General features: G+C 39.2%; 1 protein-coding gene across 4 annotated transcripts in view; it reads left to right on the top strand.

Moving 5' to 3' along the window:
- Positions 1–13,249: 13,249 nt before the first annotated feature.
- Positions 13,250–15,619, top strand: part of ORC5 (origin recognition complex subunit 5) — an 84,682-nt gene continuing 82,312 nt past the window's right edge. For 3 of the 4 annotated variants that reach the window (XM_043462979.1, XM_043462980.1, XM_043462981.1), the window contains exon 1: positions 13,278–13,458. In XM_043462979.1, the coding sequence (XP_043318914.1) occupies positions 13,387–13,458 (72 nt within the window). In that variant the 5' untranslated portion in view covers positions 13,278–13,386. Of the gene's footprint in view, positions 13,459–15,619 lie in introns of all 4 variants that reach the window. The other variant, XM_043462978.1, reaches the window with a different exon arrangement.

The raw sequence follows: 15,619 nt of genomic DNA, 5'->3' as shown, positions 1-15,619 counted from the left end.
TCTCTATCTTTTAAAGCTGTTTGCTAGCCAAACATCCTGGAAGAGATAGTCCTGGAAAAAAGGGCAGCCAATGTCTTGCTCACAAGTGAAAATTCAAGAGACCCATGGAAGAGTGATTCACAACAATATTTTGAAGCTAGAGCCAGGATTTATGGTGGATTTGTGAGGTAATTTTTAAAAAGGGCAAATAAATAACGACTTCGAAATCGTTGACCTAAACAGCTAGAAAAAATGTAATGGTGATTTATTGAGATGGAATCACTGTGCAAGTAGCAGGGCAAGAAGATAAGTTTGGTTTTGGCCAGGCTAATTAATCAACAAAATAATTACAATCATAATGATATTTATTGAGTATCTGCCATGTGCTGGGTGCTGTGTTAAACACATCACGTACATTTAATTGATAAACACCAGCTAAGCACCTTATACATGCCAACTTAAAAATATAGTCCTGAAAGTAGAGTTGTTTTATTTGGTGGGAATTCTTAGGACTTTAAGCCCTGGAGACAGCATCTCAAGTAGCCCTGAGAAACTGCTTGGAGGAGGCCAGGGAAGGAGTCAGGTTATATAGAAGATTGCTACAAAGCAGGACGTCAGTATGAACATCAAAGGTTATTGTTAATTAAGGAAAACCAGATATCTCAAGTTAAGGAATCTAGCGTTATTCTATGTATGTATGGAAAGATGAAGGCATCCAGGCTCACTGAAAAGATTCCTTTCACATGTATCTCAGCTTTCTGGGGCCAGTATCCTGTGTTTTCACATCCCCAGTCTGTAGGGAGTGGCTGCAGGTATTCTCCTTTCTGAATTATTTTTAGGGCTCATTGGCTCACACCAGAGAGATGCAGGCACTGATGACTGTGACATCCTAGTTTATTGATGTGGCAGGAAATACTCCATTTCACGTACATGTTAGTCATTAGTCTAGGAGCTGGAGATACTGTATTGAACAAAGCCAGCAATATCACTACTTTCCATTGTGGTGCTTGCATTGTAATGAAGGACAGTCAGGCTGCTGAAAAAGTTCACTATGAGTGGGGATTATCTTTTCCTGAGATGTCAACCTTGAAAGGTAGGTTTTACTTTTATTTTCCCCTGCTTTACAGATGAGAGGGAAAAAAGCCTTAGAAAAGTAATATGACTAAGGTCATAGTTAACAGGTGTTGAAGCCAAGATGCTAACTCAGGTCTGTTTAATTCTAGAACCTATGTTTCATTATTTGCCTTTTGAATAAGAATGTAATTATGAATGCATGCATGCTAAGTCGCTTCAGTCGTGTCCGACTCTGGGAGACCCTATGGACAGCAGCCCACCAGGCTCCTCTGTCCACGGGATTCTCTAGGCAAGAATACTGGAGTGGGTTGCCATTTCCTTCTCTGTAATTATGTATATTCACTAGAAAAAGTGAATATAATGAATGTCTTTTAAGAAGTGTTAAATTAGCCTGTGCAATAAATTTTCCTCAAAAATGCAATATTGAAAGTTTTAAAAAAAAAACACATCAAAATAATGGATCTGGCTGTTACAGTGGAAAAGTTAACTGAATTGCTTTTTCAACTTAATATTGATTTAATTTCACTCTGATATTGGATTTTCTTATATTTCATCACATAAATTACTTTTGACTATATTTTCATTACATAACTATTACTTTCTTTTTTCTTTTGTGATATAATTTTTAAAATTATGTCATTGAAATGAATTTGAGTAGAGGTAAATTTTATTTTCCCTATTCAATGGAACATTTAAAAAGACTTCTAAGACATATTCATAGCTCTCAGATAGTGTAAAGCACTGAAAATTGTGGCCTGTAATGAAAACCCAACACTTAGAAGGAGATACCTTTGACCATTTCGCAAAGAAAAGGTTTTGTGAAAAATATTTCCTGGGGCTATATACAGTGAAATTCTCAAATAATGTGATAGGGGCCATAAGAAACATTATATTTTTGCTAAATGTAATGAAAAAGATGAGAGGAAAAAATTGTGGAAAGGAAACATTACTAACATATTTATTCAACTACTCATTTATTCATTTTGTATTTATATTAATTATTATTTAACGAGACTTGGCATTTGTAACACTCAATAAGCTTCTAATTACTGCCTGTCTTCCCCGCTAGACTCCAATTTTCACAAGGACTGATATGATGTCTCTTTTGGTCACACATCATTCCCCTAGCACTCCAGCATGATAGGTCCTCAACCAATGCTAGATTCATGAATGAAGGAATTAATAAATACATCTGAAAAAATAAATATTTTCATCCAATTGGTGCCTGAAAAATCACAGGCACAAATATTCATAATACAAGGCTGAAAGTTTTAGGTGCTACAAGTGTAAATGATTAATCCTGTGAGACTTGAAAGGTTAGAAAATTTTGTTCAAAAAATTGGGGGAATTTCATAGCTTCAGGGCTTGGATTTAAGATAGGCAGATACCTTCAATTTGGTTTCCTAGAAAATGCAGTCCGAGTCAATGATGACAGTGCTTTCAGATAAATGGAAGCCTCATACCAAGGGCAGAAAGGGCAAGTACAAAGGGAAATGGGATGAGAGAATATATGTGAGCTTGAATTTTAAAAATAACTAATTGAGTTTCACTTCTGTCTAGATTATAAAAATTTGAAAAGAGCATCACACCTACCCTAAACAAAAAAAGTAGGATAAACTAAAAAAATAATAATTTTCTCTAATAACCCATCAGAGAGCTAAGATCACAGGGGAGTCAAGTAATCTCACATCAGGAAAGACAGGCTCCTCCAAGGAGAGATAGAGTGGGAGCCCTAACTCATGTGTGGCAAAATAGCGGCTGGGGAAAAGATAGATGTCATACAAGCAAGCAAAAACATTCAGCTAAAATTTTAAATAATTTGTTAAAGGTCAATTGTGATTAAAGTAGAACCGCAGATACAATGGGAGTTCACACTCACCTACAAGCTCATCTCTGCAGACCCTTACTGAATGCTCACCAAAAAGATGAGGGGCAGAGCAGAGAAAGTTTTGCTTGAAGGTGCAAGTCTAGAGGAAGGGGAGTGGCTACCTCTCCTTTGGGAAATGGACTTGGAAAAATGTTGGGAATTGGGAACTGAACAAAGCCCTGCCTGGACCCTTGTTTTGTATAAAACAAAAATCTTAAGTCTTTGGAAGAAAGGCAGCAAACCCTGTCACCTCCATGGTACATGTGAAAAGCTCAAACTACATCTGGGAGAAAGGGGAAAGGAAAATCCCTCTAAGCCTAGAAATGGAGCAGGAAATACTCTTCTACAGAGTATTTGTGGTGTAAAGACACATAGCAGAGTTTAGCTGCTATGGGAAGGAGGACAGGTTTACTGAGAAAAAAACACCACTCCTTAAGGCTCAAGGCCTGCCTTAAGCCTGAAGCAGGACAGGAAAACAGAGTACACTCCACCATCCTCCAATCAGACAAGCAAGTACTAAGTTACAGAAAGCATTCTGTCTCTGGGGGAGAGGCAAGAAGTTGAAGAGAGACCACCTCTAAATTGTGGGTGCACAGGGAAGGCTAAAAGTTGAGGGGGAAGCAAGAATATTGAAACAAAATGAAACACCCAAAACTGTCAAAGTCCATTCAGATTGCAAAAATGAAATACCACTGACTGTAGTTTATAAACAGAAAATTATTTCTGACAGTTCTGCAGTCTGGGAAGTCCAAGATCAAGGTGCTAGCATTGTCAGGTTCTGGTAAGAGCTCTCTTCCTGGTTCATAGCCGGTGCCTTTTTGCCAAAGCCTCGTGTGATAGAAGGAGCTGCGAGTCTCTGTGGAGCCTCTTTTATTAGAAAGTGAAAGTGAAGTCATTAAGTCATGTCCAACTCTTTGTGACCCCATGGACTATAGCCTACCAGGCTCCTCTGTCCATGGGATTCTCCAGGCAAGAGTACCGGAGTGGGTTGCCATTTCCTTCTCCAGGGGATCTTCCTGACCCAGAGATCAAACCCAGGTCTTCTGCACTACAGGCAGACGCTTTACCATCTGAGCCACCAGGGAAGCTTAAAGTGAAAGTGAAAGTTACTCAGCCATGTCTCTTTGCGACCCCATGGACTATACAGTCCATGGAATTCTCCAGGCCAGAATACTGGAGTGGGTAGCCTTTCCCTTCCCCAGGGGATCTTCCCAACCCTGGGATCAAACCCAGGTCTCCCACATTGCAGGTGGCTTCTTGACCAGCTGAGCCACAAGGGAAGCCCAAGAATACTTCCCTTCTCCAGCAGATCTTCCCGACCCAAGAATTGAACCAGGGTCTCCGGCATTGCAGGCAGATTCCTTCCAACTGAGCTATCAGGGAAGCCTATTAGAGCACTGTCTAAAAAGGAGGATGCCACCCTTATGACCAATCACTCCCCAGAGGCCCCACCTCCTAGAACCATCAGATTGGGTGTCAGGATTTCAACATATGAATTTGGTGATACGGAGCAGGGGGATAAAACATTTGGATCAAAGGACTAAATTTATTAGCATCAAGTTTTTCAATAGTATTGTTGTCATTTTATTTATGAGACTTTTCCACTTATCATTAATTTCTTTTTTCAAAACCAAGCTTTTGGCTTTATTATTTCTCCCTATTTGATATTTGGTGCCTATATTATATTTCATTTTTATCTTTATTTCTACTTCTTTCTATACTTTTCGGTTTATTCTTAAGTCTTACTACTTAAGGTGAACTCAGCATTAATTGCTAGCTTTTAAGGCTCCATTTCCCTCTTAGTACAGATTTCACTGCATCCTACAAGTTCTGACATTTACCATTTTTGTTACAATCAGTATTAAATATTTTTAAAAATCTAACTATTTCATCTTTCAGTTCAGTCACTCAGTCATGTATGACTCTTTGCGACCCCATGAATCGCAGCACTCCAGGCCTCCCTGTCCATCACCAACTCCCGGAGTCCACCCAAACCCATGTCCATTGAGTCGGTGATGCCATCCAACCATCTTATCCTCTGTTGTCCCCTTCTCCTCCTGCCCTCAATCTTTCCCAGCATCAGGGTCTTTTCCAATGAGTCAACTCTTTCGCATGAGGTGGCCAAAGTATTGGAGTTTCAGCTTCAGCATCAGTCCTTCCAATGAACACCCAGGACTGATCTCCTTTAGGATGGACTGGCTGGATATCCTTGCAGTCCAAGGGACTTTCAAGAGTCTTCTCCAACACCATAGTTCAAAAGCATCAATTTTTCGGTGCTCAGCTTTCCTCACAGTCCAACTCTCACATCCATACATGATCACAGGAAAAACCATAGCCTTGACTAGATGGACCTTTGTTGGCAAAGTAATGTCTCTGCTTTTTAATATGCTATCTAGGTTGGTCATAACTTTCCTTCCAAGGAGTGTCTTTTAATTTCATGGCTGCAATCACCATCTGCACTGATTTTGGAGCCCAGAAAAATAAAGTCTGACACTGTTTCCACTGTTTCCCCGGCTATTTCCCATGAAGTGATGGGACCAGATGCCATGATCTTAGTTTTCTGAATGTTGAGCTTGAAGCCAACTTTTTCACTCTCCTCTTTCACTTTCATCAAGAGGCTTTTTAGTTCCTCTTCACTTTCTGCCATAAGGGTGGTGTCATCTGCATATCTGAGCTTATTGATATTTCTCCCGGCAAATCTTGATTCCAGCTTGTGCTTCCTCCAGTCCAGCATTTCTCATGATGTACTCTGCATATAAGTTAAATAAGCAGGGTGACAATATACAGCCTTGATGTACTTCTTTTCCTATTTGGAACCAGTCTGTTGTTCCATGTCCAGTTCTAACTGTTGCTTCCTGACCTGCATACAGGTTTCTCAAGAGGCAGGTCAGGTGGTCTGGTATTCCCATCTCCTTCAGAATTTTCCACAGTTTATTGTGATACACACATTTCATCTTTGAGTTATTTAAAAGTATGTTTTTGAATTCTCAAACCTATGAATTTTTTATCTTTTAAGTACTGACTACTCCTTTTTGATTTTTTATTGCATTGCAATGAGAATTACGATCTTTATGATGGCAGTCCTTTTAAATTTGTTTAGATTTGCTTTATATCCTCGTACATGGTAGTCAACTTCAGTAAATGTACTGCATGTGCTTAGAAAAGTGTCTTATCTGGTAAAACAAGTTTATGAATTATGTTTTTCAAATCTCCCACATCCTTACAATTTTTGTTTGCTCAACCTAACAGTAATTTCGAGAGACTCTTGAAATCTTTTGCTATAGTGGTGGATTTGTCAACTTTTCCTTGAATTTTCATCATTTTTTTGCATTTTCACATTTTGTTGTATTTTTAATAGAGTTGTCCCATAATTTTGATGCAATAAAAAGTTATTAAGCTTCAGATTATATTGTACCATGACTCTCACTCTTGATGAAAGAGATAAGTGTCCATTTTGGTCACTTAATATTCCTGGGTTGTTTCCAAACATGATTACTATGAAAATTAACCAATATGAGTAGAGTAGTTTCTCAGTATTCATGGGGAATTGTTCCATGGATGCTCAAGTCTCATATAAAATGGTGTGGTATTTGTGTATAACCCAATGCACATTCTCCCTTGTATTCTGAGTGACCTGTAGATTATGTATAATGTCTAATACAATGTAAATGCTAGTAAATAGCTGATGAAAGTGAAAGTGTTAGTCACTTAGCCATGTACAACTCTTTGTGACCCCATGGACTAATGCCTGCCAGGCTCCTCTGTCCATGGAATTCTCCAGGCAAGAATACTGGAGTGGGTAACCAACCATTCCTTTCTCTAGGAGATCTTCCCGACCCAGGGATTCAATCCAGGTCTCTGGCACTCAGAAGATTCTTTACTTTCTGAGCCACCTGGAGACCAGTAAATTCAAGTTTCAGTTTTTGGAATGTTCTGAATTTTTTTTTTTTTTGAGTATTTTCAATCTGATGTTGGTTGAATCCACGGATGTGAAACCTGAAGATCCAGAGGGTCAACTGTACTAATCAGTGGAGTGCGTACACATTTTTATCCTAGCAAAAAGGTCAGAATGAACTCTAATGTAATAGGTGGGTTAGTTTTCTATTGGTGCTATAGCAAATCACCACATACTTAGTGGCTTAAAACAATACAAAATTATCTTCTTAGAGGTCTGGAGGTCAGAAGTCTGAAATAAGTCTAACTCATTTCGAGGTCTGAGCAGGGCTGCATTCCTCTCTGGAGGCTCTGGAGAAGAATCCATTTTCTTCCCTTTCCCAGCTTCTAGAGTCTGCCTGCATTCCTTGGCTCCTCTCCCCCTTCTAAGTGAGCAACATCAGGCCAACTTTCACATTGCCCTTCTCAGACTTATGCTGCCTCCCATTTTCACTAATGATGATGCTTGTAATTATGTTGGGCTCATGTGGATAGTATTGTCTAATCTCCCTATCTCAAAGTCAGCTGATAATCTTCTTCAATCTGCATTCTAATTCCCCTTTGCCATGTAATCTAACATATTAACATGTCCTGGAATTAGGTCGTGGCTATCTTTGAGAAGCCATTATTCTGCCTACCACAGGTGGTGAATGGAGGTGGGAGGGACAGGAAAGGTGGACATCATGCTTAGATTGAATTAGAGTAAGTTAAGATTAGAGAAGGAAAAAAAAAAGATTAGAGAAGGTACATAAAATAATACAGCAATCTGCCCAAGTATGATATGGCTTTCAGATCCACTTCATGTTTTCTCCTAAAAAATGCAAGTAAACATAGGTAATTATTAGTTAATTGGTATTTATATGTTATTAAAACATATTTACTTCAGAAAAAAGTCAACATTTGGTTTATTTTCAGATAATACCCTAAATAATGTCCTCATCTGAGTGGACTTCTATGAATGCCTAACATAGTACTGAGGATACACTACCCAATTTCTAAAGATCATGCTTCTCCTTCACATTCAAACTTGCTTAACAGTAAATGTTCAAAGTACTTAAAGTTAACTTCATTTCTGAATAAACTGTCTGGATTTTAACTCAATTTTATTTATTTATATGCTTATTTATTTTCTGCACAACGAACATTTCCTTCCTTCTTTGTGGTTCAGGGTGGTCTTCAAAGTGGCTAAAACTACAACAATAAGACTGCTGAGTGAGGATGGGTGCCATAATTAAAGACACAGAAAACAATCATCCTTGCAGCTAAAATTAGAACTTCGGGAGTTTTGGTGTTTTAATTTCTGAGTAGTTTTTTCTTAGTAATTCATTTCATTAACCAAGTGTGGTTAAACACGTACTTTGTACCAGAGCTCATGCTAGTCATTTGGGATAAGTAAAGTCATTAATCAATTCAGTAAATATTTATTGAGTGCCTCCTAGGCATCAGGAACTCTTCTGCTTGAGCTCTACAGAGGCCTTACATTTCAGTGTGAGAGACTGACAATAACAAGTAAAATATGTAGATGATAAGTACCATGAATAAGTACTGTGAATCAAAACAAAGGGAAAAAAAGGGGGATAAGGGACAGTGGAGACAAGCAGTCAAAGAAGCCTTCTTTAGTAAGGTGACATTTGAGCAGAGATCAAAGGAGATCAGGAGTGAGCAGTGTGAATAAGACTGAGAAAAAGATTCCAGGAGGAACAGCAAGAACAGAGTCACAAGAAGCTGGAACCTGCCCAGCATGCTCCACAGAATCTACGGAGGCCAGTGTGGCTGAAAGAGAGTGAGCTTAAGGAAGAGAAGCAGAAGATGAGGTGAGCCAAGTAAAGGGCGAGGTGGGAAGCAGGTTTTAGGGGGTCTTATACATTGTGAAGATTTGGCTGGGATGGAAAATGAGAAGGCTTTGAGCAAGGGAATGACTCAAAATTATTTTCATAAAGTTAGATTAAGTTACTAAAATAAAATCTTCTTGAAATTTTCCATCTGTATTTGGGCTTGTCTCTAGTTTATCTGATGCCACGACCAAGTTCCTCAACCAGTATTAAAGATTTTCTTTCTGTTTGATTACATTTTAAACAATTAATTTATATTTTATTAGTCCTGGGATGCCAGTATATTACAATGTAAATCAGACTTTCAAAATGGCATTGAAAAACAATTAGCTTGAAAACACATTTATCACCAAGTATTTTAGGATTAAAACTTCTATGTTTATTTAATATACAAATCATTAAGTTAAAAACTAGAGAATAAGTAACCAAAGATTAAAAGAGCACAGAGGTACTGTTTAAAAAATTAAAAATAAGGATAGTACGCTTAGTTTCATTTGTTTCCTTTTTGGGGGGCTCATAAACAGTATTATAAATAAGATATTTGAGCTTTGTTTTGAAGAATGAAATTTCCCATTGTTTCATGTTATTTGTTTAATGTTTTAACTTTGAAAAATCAAAATTACAGTTAAAGACCATTTTAACATATAAATACTACACTTTTTGCTCCTTATGTTTACATATTGATAGGCAGCAATTTTTAGGACTCTTTAAAATATCCCTCATGCATGGCTTGTGATGTGTTCACTTTTAATAGGAAACTGTTTCCACATCATTTTCTCATACTTCTTAAACTAATGATACATGTATTACCAAATTTTTTTGTTTATAAAACTAATTCTGACAAATAGAATTTTTTCCTTCAATTAAAACTTGAGTTTTAATACAGCAGGCCTTAAACTACAGCTATTAAATATGCCATAGAGGATTTTAGTGAGCTTCTTACTATTGGGATATTATCTGAAGACACATTCTTTCTGTGGAAAAAATAATTTATACCATTTGAGCACCAACTTCCATCTACTACTATTACATTTTTAAAGGATTATTTGCAGGTTAATGTGTAATAAACATATTCTCTGTGTGCAGTCGAGCAGAGGACTGGCTCGACTATCTTTGTGGTGCTAACTTCTGTATCTCCTTTGCTAGGCTACTTCCTTTGTAGCTTCAGATCCCATTTCTTCTGGACCTCTTTAACTAGTTACCCTGTAGACACTTTAAATTAAATCTGAGAAACTCACTTTGGTCTTAAAGATAAAACTAAATCCCATAAAGATAACACTAAATCAATAAACCTTCTCCTTCTTTATTTTTTATTTCATTATCTGCAAAGCCTAAAATCCCCTAAGAAACCTAAATGCTACTCTCAAAGACTCCAGCCTCCAACTCATTTAATCAGTCACTGAATTCTATAAAATTACTTCTAAATTTCTCTCAGATGCAGCTTCTTTACAGTGTGATGTAATAGAAAGATTAAGGGCTTTGGAGTCAACCAGACCTAGATTCAAGTATATTCTACTTGAAAGATAAATCACTTAACTTCAGATAGTTTTTTCCCATTCACAACTATTATATTGTAAAGCTTAAAACAGATAGTATATCTCTCACAGTGTTTGCCACATTATGTTTAATAAGCCTTCATTGCCATTCCCTGTTACTCATTCTCTGTCCCATTCCCTTGTTTCCCATTTCTTTAGTTTAGGCCATCATCATTTATTGTTTAGAAGTTTGCAGTAGTCAAATGGATTCTATTTTCCATGCTATAGTCAAAAGGAACTTCCTTAAAGTCAAGTGTTCATTTGCTTCTTTGCCTAAAATTCTTTTTTGGCTCCCTGTGGCCTATACAAGGTTCAGTCCTCTTAGTATAATATGCACTTGTATCCAGCCTACCACTTGCCACTCTTTGTAGATTTATTCTTAAAAATTACTTGCTGGTGCCTGGCATGGGATTGCCCATTTGCTCTTTTTATGTCTTTATCTTGTCTTTTTTGTTCTTTTGCTTAGAACCCTTTGTTGGTCTCACAGGTGAATCCTTATTCTTAAGTCTCAGTTCCCTCCTCTGGGAAACTTTCCTAAATCTGTCTAGACAGTAAGGCACTCCCCGCCAGGTGAACAAATTATTTATTGATTGCTTAACAGGTAAGTCCCAGGCAGTATAGTATATACTGAAAATGGAGCTGTGAAGAAGACAGGGTTTCCTGCCCTCATAAAGCATCTAGAGATAGACACTAACATTTAGACAATTATTTAGTTACAATTTTGTTGAATGTTAAAAAAAATAGTGTTACAGGAATGTATAACCCCATCTAGAGAGTGTGGATGAAGAAAAGATACTGAAAGATTTGATGGATGGTCCCACTGTACCTTTTATAATTCTTTCTTAAAGTACTTAAACAATTGTATTTGAATTGCTTTAAATATATGATTTTTAACTATCTGATAAGTTATAGGAGACCATGATTATCAAAAGATCTTTTTGGCTATCACAAATACAAGATTCTGATTCTGACATCCATGACTTAAATCTATGTACATCAGGCACTAAGTATATAATCTTTTATCCCTAGCAATAACCCAGCCATTATCATCTCCTTTTTACAGATAAAGAAGTTTACAATTCAAAATTGATGCTGAAAGCTCAGATTCTCTGTATGCAGGTGCTGAATCAATTTTCCTAATGGAAAAAATCTCCAAACAAGATTCCCAAAATGGACCAGAGATTCCTAATGGGCCCGGTTGAGTGACCTCAGCGTGCATACTGGCGGACTTACCAAAATGCTGGCAGAGGTGATGCGATGTCCTGAAGGCTACCTTCTGCTTCCCCAAAATAATTCCTCAGAGTGGGAAGTCCAGTGCAGTTCAGGCAAGAGGAAGAGAAGAACATCTCAAAGCAAAAAGGGCCTCAGCAGCTGATACGGCAGTCCCTCTTCCGCTGTCTATTCCCACCTCACAATTCCAGCTGCAAGGACAGGGTATGACTAAGGCTTTGCCTTTCAAGGCAAGAGTTCCAGGCAATCTGGCCTCTCAAGGAATTCTCCAATCCTCCACTCTCTCAAAGAAGACTGGTGTGGAGAAAACCTCGCCATGTCTATCAAGCCAATGGACCCACTCCACCCCACCCCACTAACCTGGGACTGTCCCAAAGTTGAGCCCCATGGTGGGCACCAAAATTGATGCTGAAAGCTCATCTTATCTGTTCACCAGTGTAATCAAATCTCAGAGACAGAGTTTTGGGTGAAGTAGGAAAGGATAGCTTTATTACTTTGTTAGGCAAAGTGGCAGGTGGGGGTGGGCAGTGGACTAAAGCCTTTAAAACTATTGTGTCCCAACTTGGGGAAGATAGTGACAAGTTTTATTTTAATTGTTCAAAGAGAGTGTGAGCAGCTTGCGGACGTTCTTCTGATGGGTTGATAGTGAGGTTAAGTAGGCGCCAACATCATCAACCTTCAGGTTCAACTGGTCTGGGGTCAAAAAGCTTACGGGTAGCCTACTATCATTAACCGTTTACTTCTCCCAGGGTTCAGTACCTGCAAAATGCCTAAAATGTTGTGCAAGTCCTTTGATGGGGAAACAGGACCCGGTCCCAAGGCTGCTCTTGACTTTCTCCATGGGGTCACATCACCTATCTTGGCTAAGCAACAACCACTTGAATGTGCCCACTGGAATTCAGGAATGGTCATGGAGGCTGAATGAAGGCTATTTCCTGTTATCAAGGAAATGGGGGACACACAAATGCTTTTTGCATAGAAGGCCCATAGGACCTGGCTGGGCAGCACTATGAATGGTTCAACAACTCTTCCAAGGTCTCTCTGAGCCAATGGCCATAATCCAGCAGCTTTCAGACCCCAAACCCTCTTTTTACCACACATTTCTGTCTGCTTCTATACCTGTTTATTTTCACAATCTTTTAGCGTTTGGTTTCTAGTAAGTGTTCCACAAACAGCCTAATGCTAAAAGGAGTGTTACTTTTCACTCTTGTTGCCTTCAGCAACTCACAACAGAACTTCCTCACTTTGAGGGGGAGAGACATTACCAGATGTGCTCGCTTTTAGGCTTGGCACTAAGGCTACTAATTCTAAATTGTTTGTTCAATGCCATCAGTCTTTTTTTTTTTTTTTTTGCATTGGAGGCCAATTTCCCATACCCTCCTGAAGAAAAAGAAAAAACACCCCACTTTTTGAGAATATTGGTCAATTGAGCCCACCTTCCTCAGCTGCCTGTGTGGAAAGGGGCCTCCGCTCCACAACCTCCTTCCCCTCATGGGTGGGGCTACACGACAAACTTATCCGTCACTTGGGGTTTCTAAACTTGGCGCCTCTAGGCTGGAAAACTGAAGCCACGGGTTCTCTGCTTACTGGGAGCCTGCGGGGGCCCCCTCAGCTCCCTTCAGCACACTGCCTCCGTCCGTTCTATCGACTTCTAGGTGGCAAAGACCACAGGTCTAGTTGCCCACCACAAGAAAATACGAGCGGAACAACCCTTCGGTGGCGCCAAAGCCCTACAGTCTCGGGCCTTGAAAGATTAGGGAGGGGCCGACGCTCCTCTTGCGCGCTGACGTCACGCCGACGCTCGGCCACGCCGGCTCCTCCCAGAAGCCCGCGAGTCCGGTTTCCGGCGGGAGCGTGGAGACTCTGGTGTAGCTGAGGCAACGCTTTTGGACCCGGAGCTGGCCACGGGCTTCTCTGTCGTCTGGTAGCTGCCAGAATGCTTCACCTGGAAAATGTGGTGCTTTGTCGCGAGTCCCAAGTGTCCACCTTGCAGTCCCTGTTTGGAGAGGTATTGTGGTCCAGCTGTCTTTTCTAAATCCCGGAGGCAAAGAATTACGTGGTCTTGCGACAGTTTCCAATTTTTAAATTTTCGTTTGAATTGAGGGGCCGTAGACTGTGTTTGAGTTGAGATAGGGGATGTCCCACTCCTCACCCAAAGTAACTTCTGAGGAGTTTCTTGAACTGTACTGGCCCGCTAACTAGGGCTTGTTGGCCCAGGCATGTTTTTTTTACACACGCCAGTTTTGAGAGAGTGTTAATACAGAGTAGCAACTCAAAGTTGCTTCTTACCCCAGTTGTATAGGATTTTATCCAACAGGTGTGTTTGCACAGTGTTACATATTCAAATATGAATCCCCCCCGTTTCAGTGAGGTAGTTGCTCTTAAGTCCTGTGTGGGTGGGTGATTGCTGGGAAGGCCAGTAAGGTCCATCGTAGTGCATCCGGTTTAAAACTTTAACGGCTGTTCCAGCGTTATTAAAGCACGGAAGAGGTATAGTCTTGGCTTCTTGACTAGCAGTTCGGGTGATGGCTAAGAGAGGAGGTTAAGTTTCCTGTGGATGAAATCCACTAGGGAGTCCTTTCCGTAGGAGCTTGCATTCATCAATTCAAAACTTTAATCTACTTTTTTATTATATTCTGGTGGCTTTTAGTGAGCCTTTGCTTCAGATTCATGAATGAGACTTGGAATTAATCAGATTCGGGTCTCATCTGAAGGAGAGTAAATGAGAATTTAGTCATACTCATGTTATCCCCCCACACCTCAGGTGTTTCTTGAGTACTGCTTTCATCCAGCTAGCCAGATGGCAGCCTAGGGTGGCCTGTGAAGTGTTAGTGGAAAAGTACCAGCCTCCTAAAGGGGCGCATTAGTTAGGGAAGATGTCAATGACTGCACCCTCAGTCAATATTCTGGTTATAATGCTTTTAATCGTAGTTGCCCATATTATCACTGAAACATTTTCTTGGTTATACCTCATGCATTCATTCCCTGGAGTTAACAGACCCAGATCTCTCCAAACAGAAGTGGTGCTCCTGAAAATGAATGTTGGCAAATAGAGATGAGTAGTATCAATTTGGTATAGATCAGAGAAACAAATCATGTTTAGCAGTTTTAATAGCACTTTTCTGTAAGGCGCCATACATGTGGGAGATTTTAAAGATTTGTTAAAAAAAAAAAAAAACTGGTTCATATTTCCAAGCAGATTCATTTATGTATTCAGGAAATTGTTACTGAGCATGTTCTCTGTTCCAGGCACGGTGCCACATCCAGAATTATTAGTTTATGTTAGATATATGAAGGTGAAAAGTTAAATAATAGTGCAAGAGTTCAATTCTGGGTAACACTAGAAAAGATTAGGTAAGGTGGAGTATTATTAAACACCTTTAGGATGCAGACAAGTATGGCAGGATTCCAAAAAACGAGAATTTCAGTGTAGCTTGAAAAAGTGTCCTAATGAATATCTTGAGCTTCTCTTCAAGGTGAAATATAGTATTTGAATAACAGAGATGCTCAGCAAGCTTGCATTTAGTTCTTGAGACAGAATTTTTGAGCTAGTTAATTTGCACGATGCTTATGTATGAACTGAAGAAAAGAATCCATGTATTAGAACATCCATTTTTAGTTTTGGGGCTGCTATTGCCATAGGCATTTGCCATTAATATTTTCCTGTATGAACTGAGTTCCTCATTTGTCCTGCAAAAAGGAAAGTTGTAACTTGGTGGCTAGAATGTAATAAATGTCTGACTACAGTTGACCTTTGAACAATGTGGAAATTAGGGGTGCTGACCCCCTGTGTAGTGTAAAATCAGTGTGTAACTTTTGACTCCCCCAAAACTTAGCTACTAATGGTCTTACTGATAAACAATCAACTAACACATATTTTGTGTGTTATATGTATAACATTTTGTACTCATTTACAATAAAGTAAGCTTTAGAAAAGGAAATATTATTAAGAAAATCATAATAAAGAGAAATACATTCACAGTACTAAACTGAGTTTATCAATGCCATAAGTTTACGTTGGCTACAAGATGAATTGTCTGTCAGTATGTACATCAGTATTGTCTTAATAATGCAAAGCATTGGGCATTTTATACATATTAGAAGGAAGAAGGGTGGAGAAAAGGAAAAGAGGGAGAGGGAGAGAAGGAAGGGATAGGCTGGGAAACACA

This window comes from Cervus canadensis, chromosome 3 (assembly GCF_019320065.1).
Source record: "Cervus canadensis isolate Bull #8, Minnesota chromosome 3, ASM1932006v1, whole genome shotgun sequence".
In the NCBI taxonomy this organism is placed as follows: domain Eukaryota; kingdom Metazoa; phylum Chordata; class Mammalia; order Artiodactyla; family Cervidae; genus Cervus; species Cervus canadensis.
Note: the sequence above shows the minus strand (reverse complement) of the source record. Positions and strands in the feature narration are given on the sequence as shown.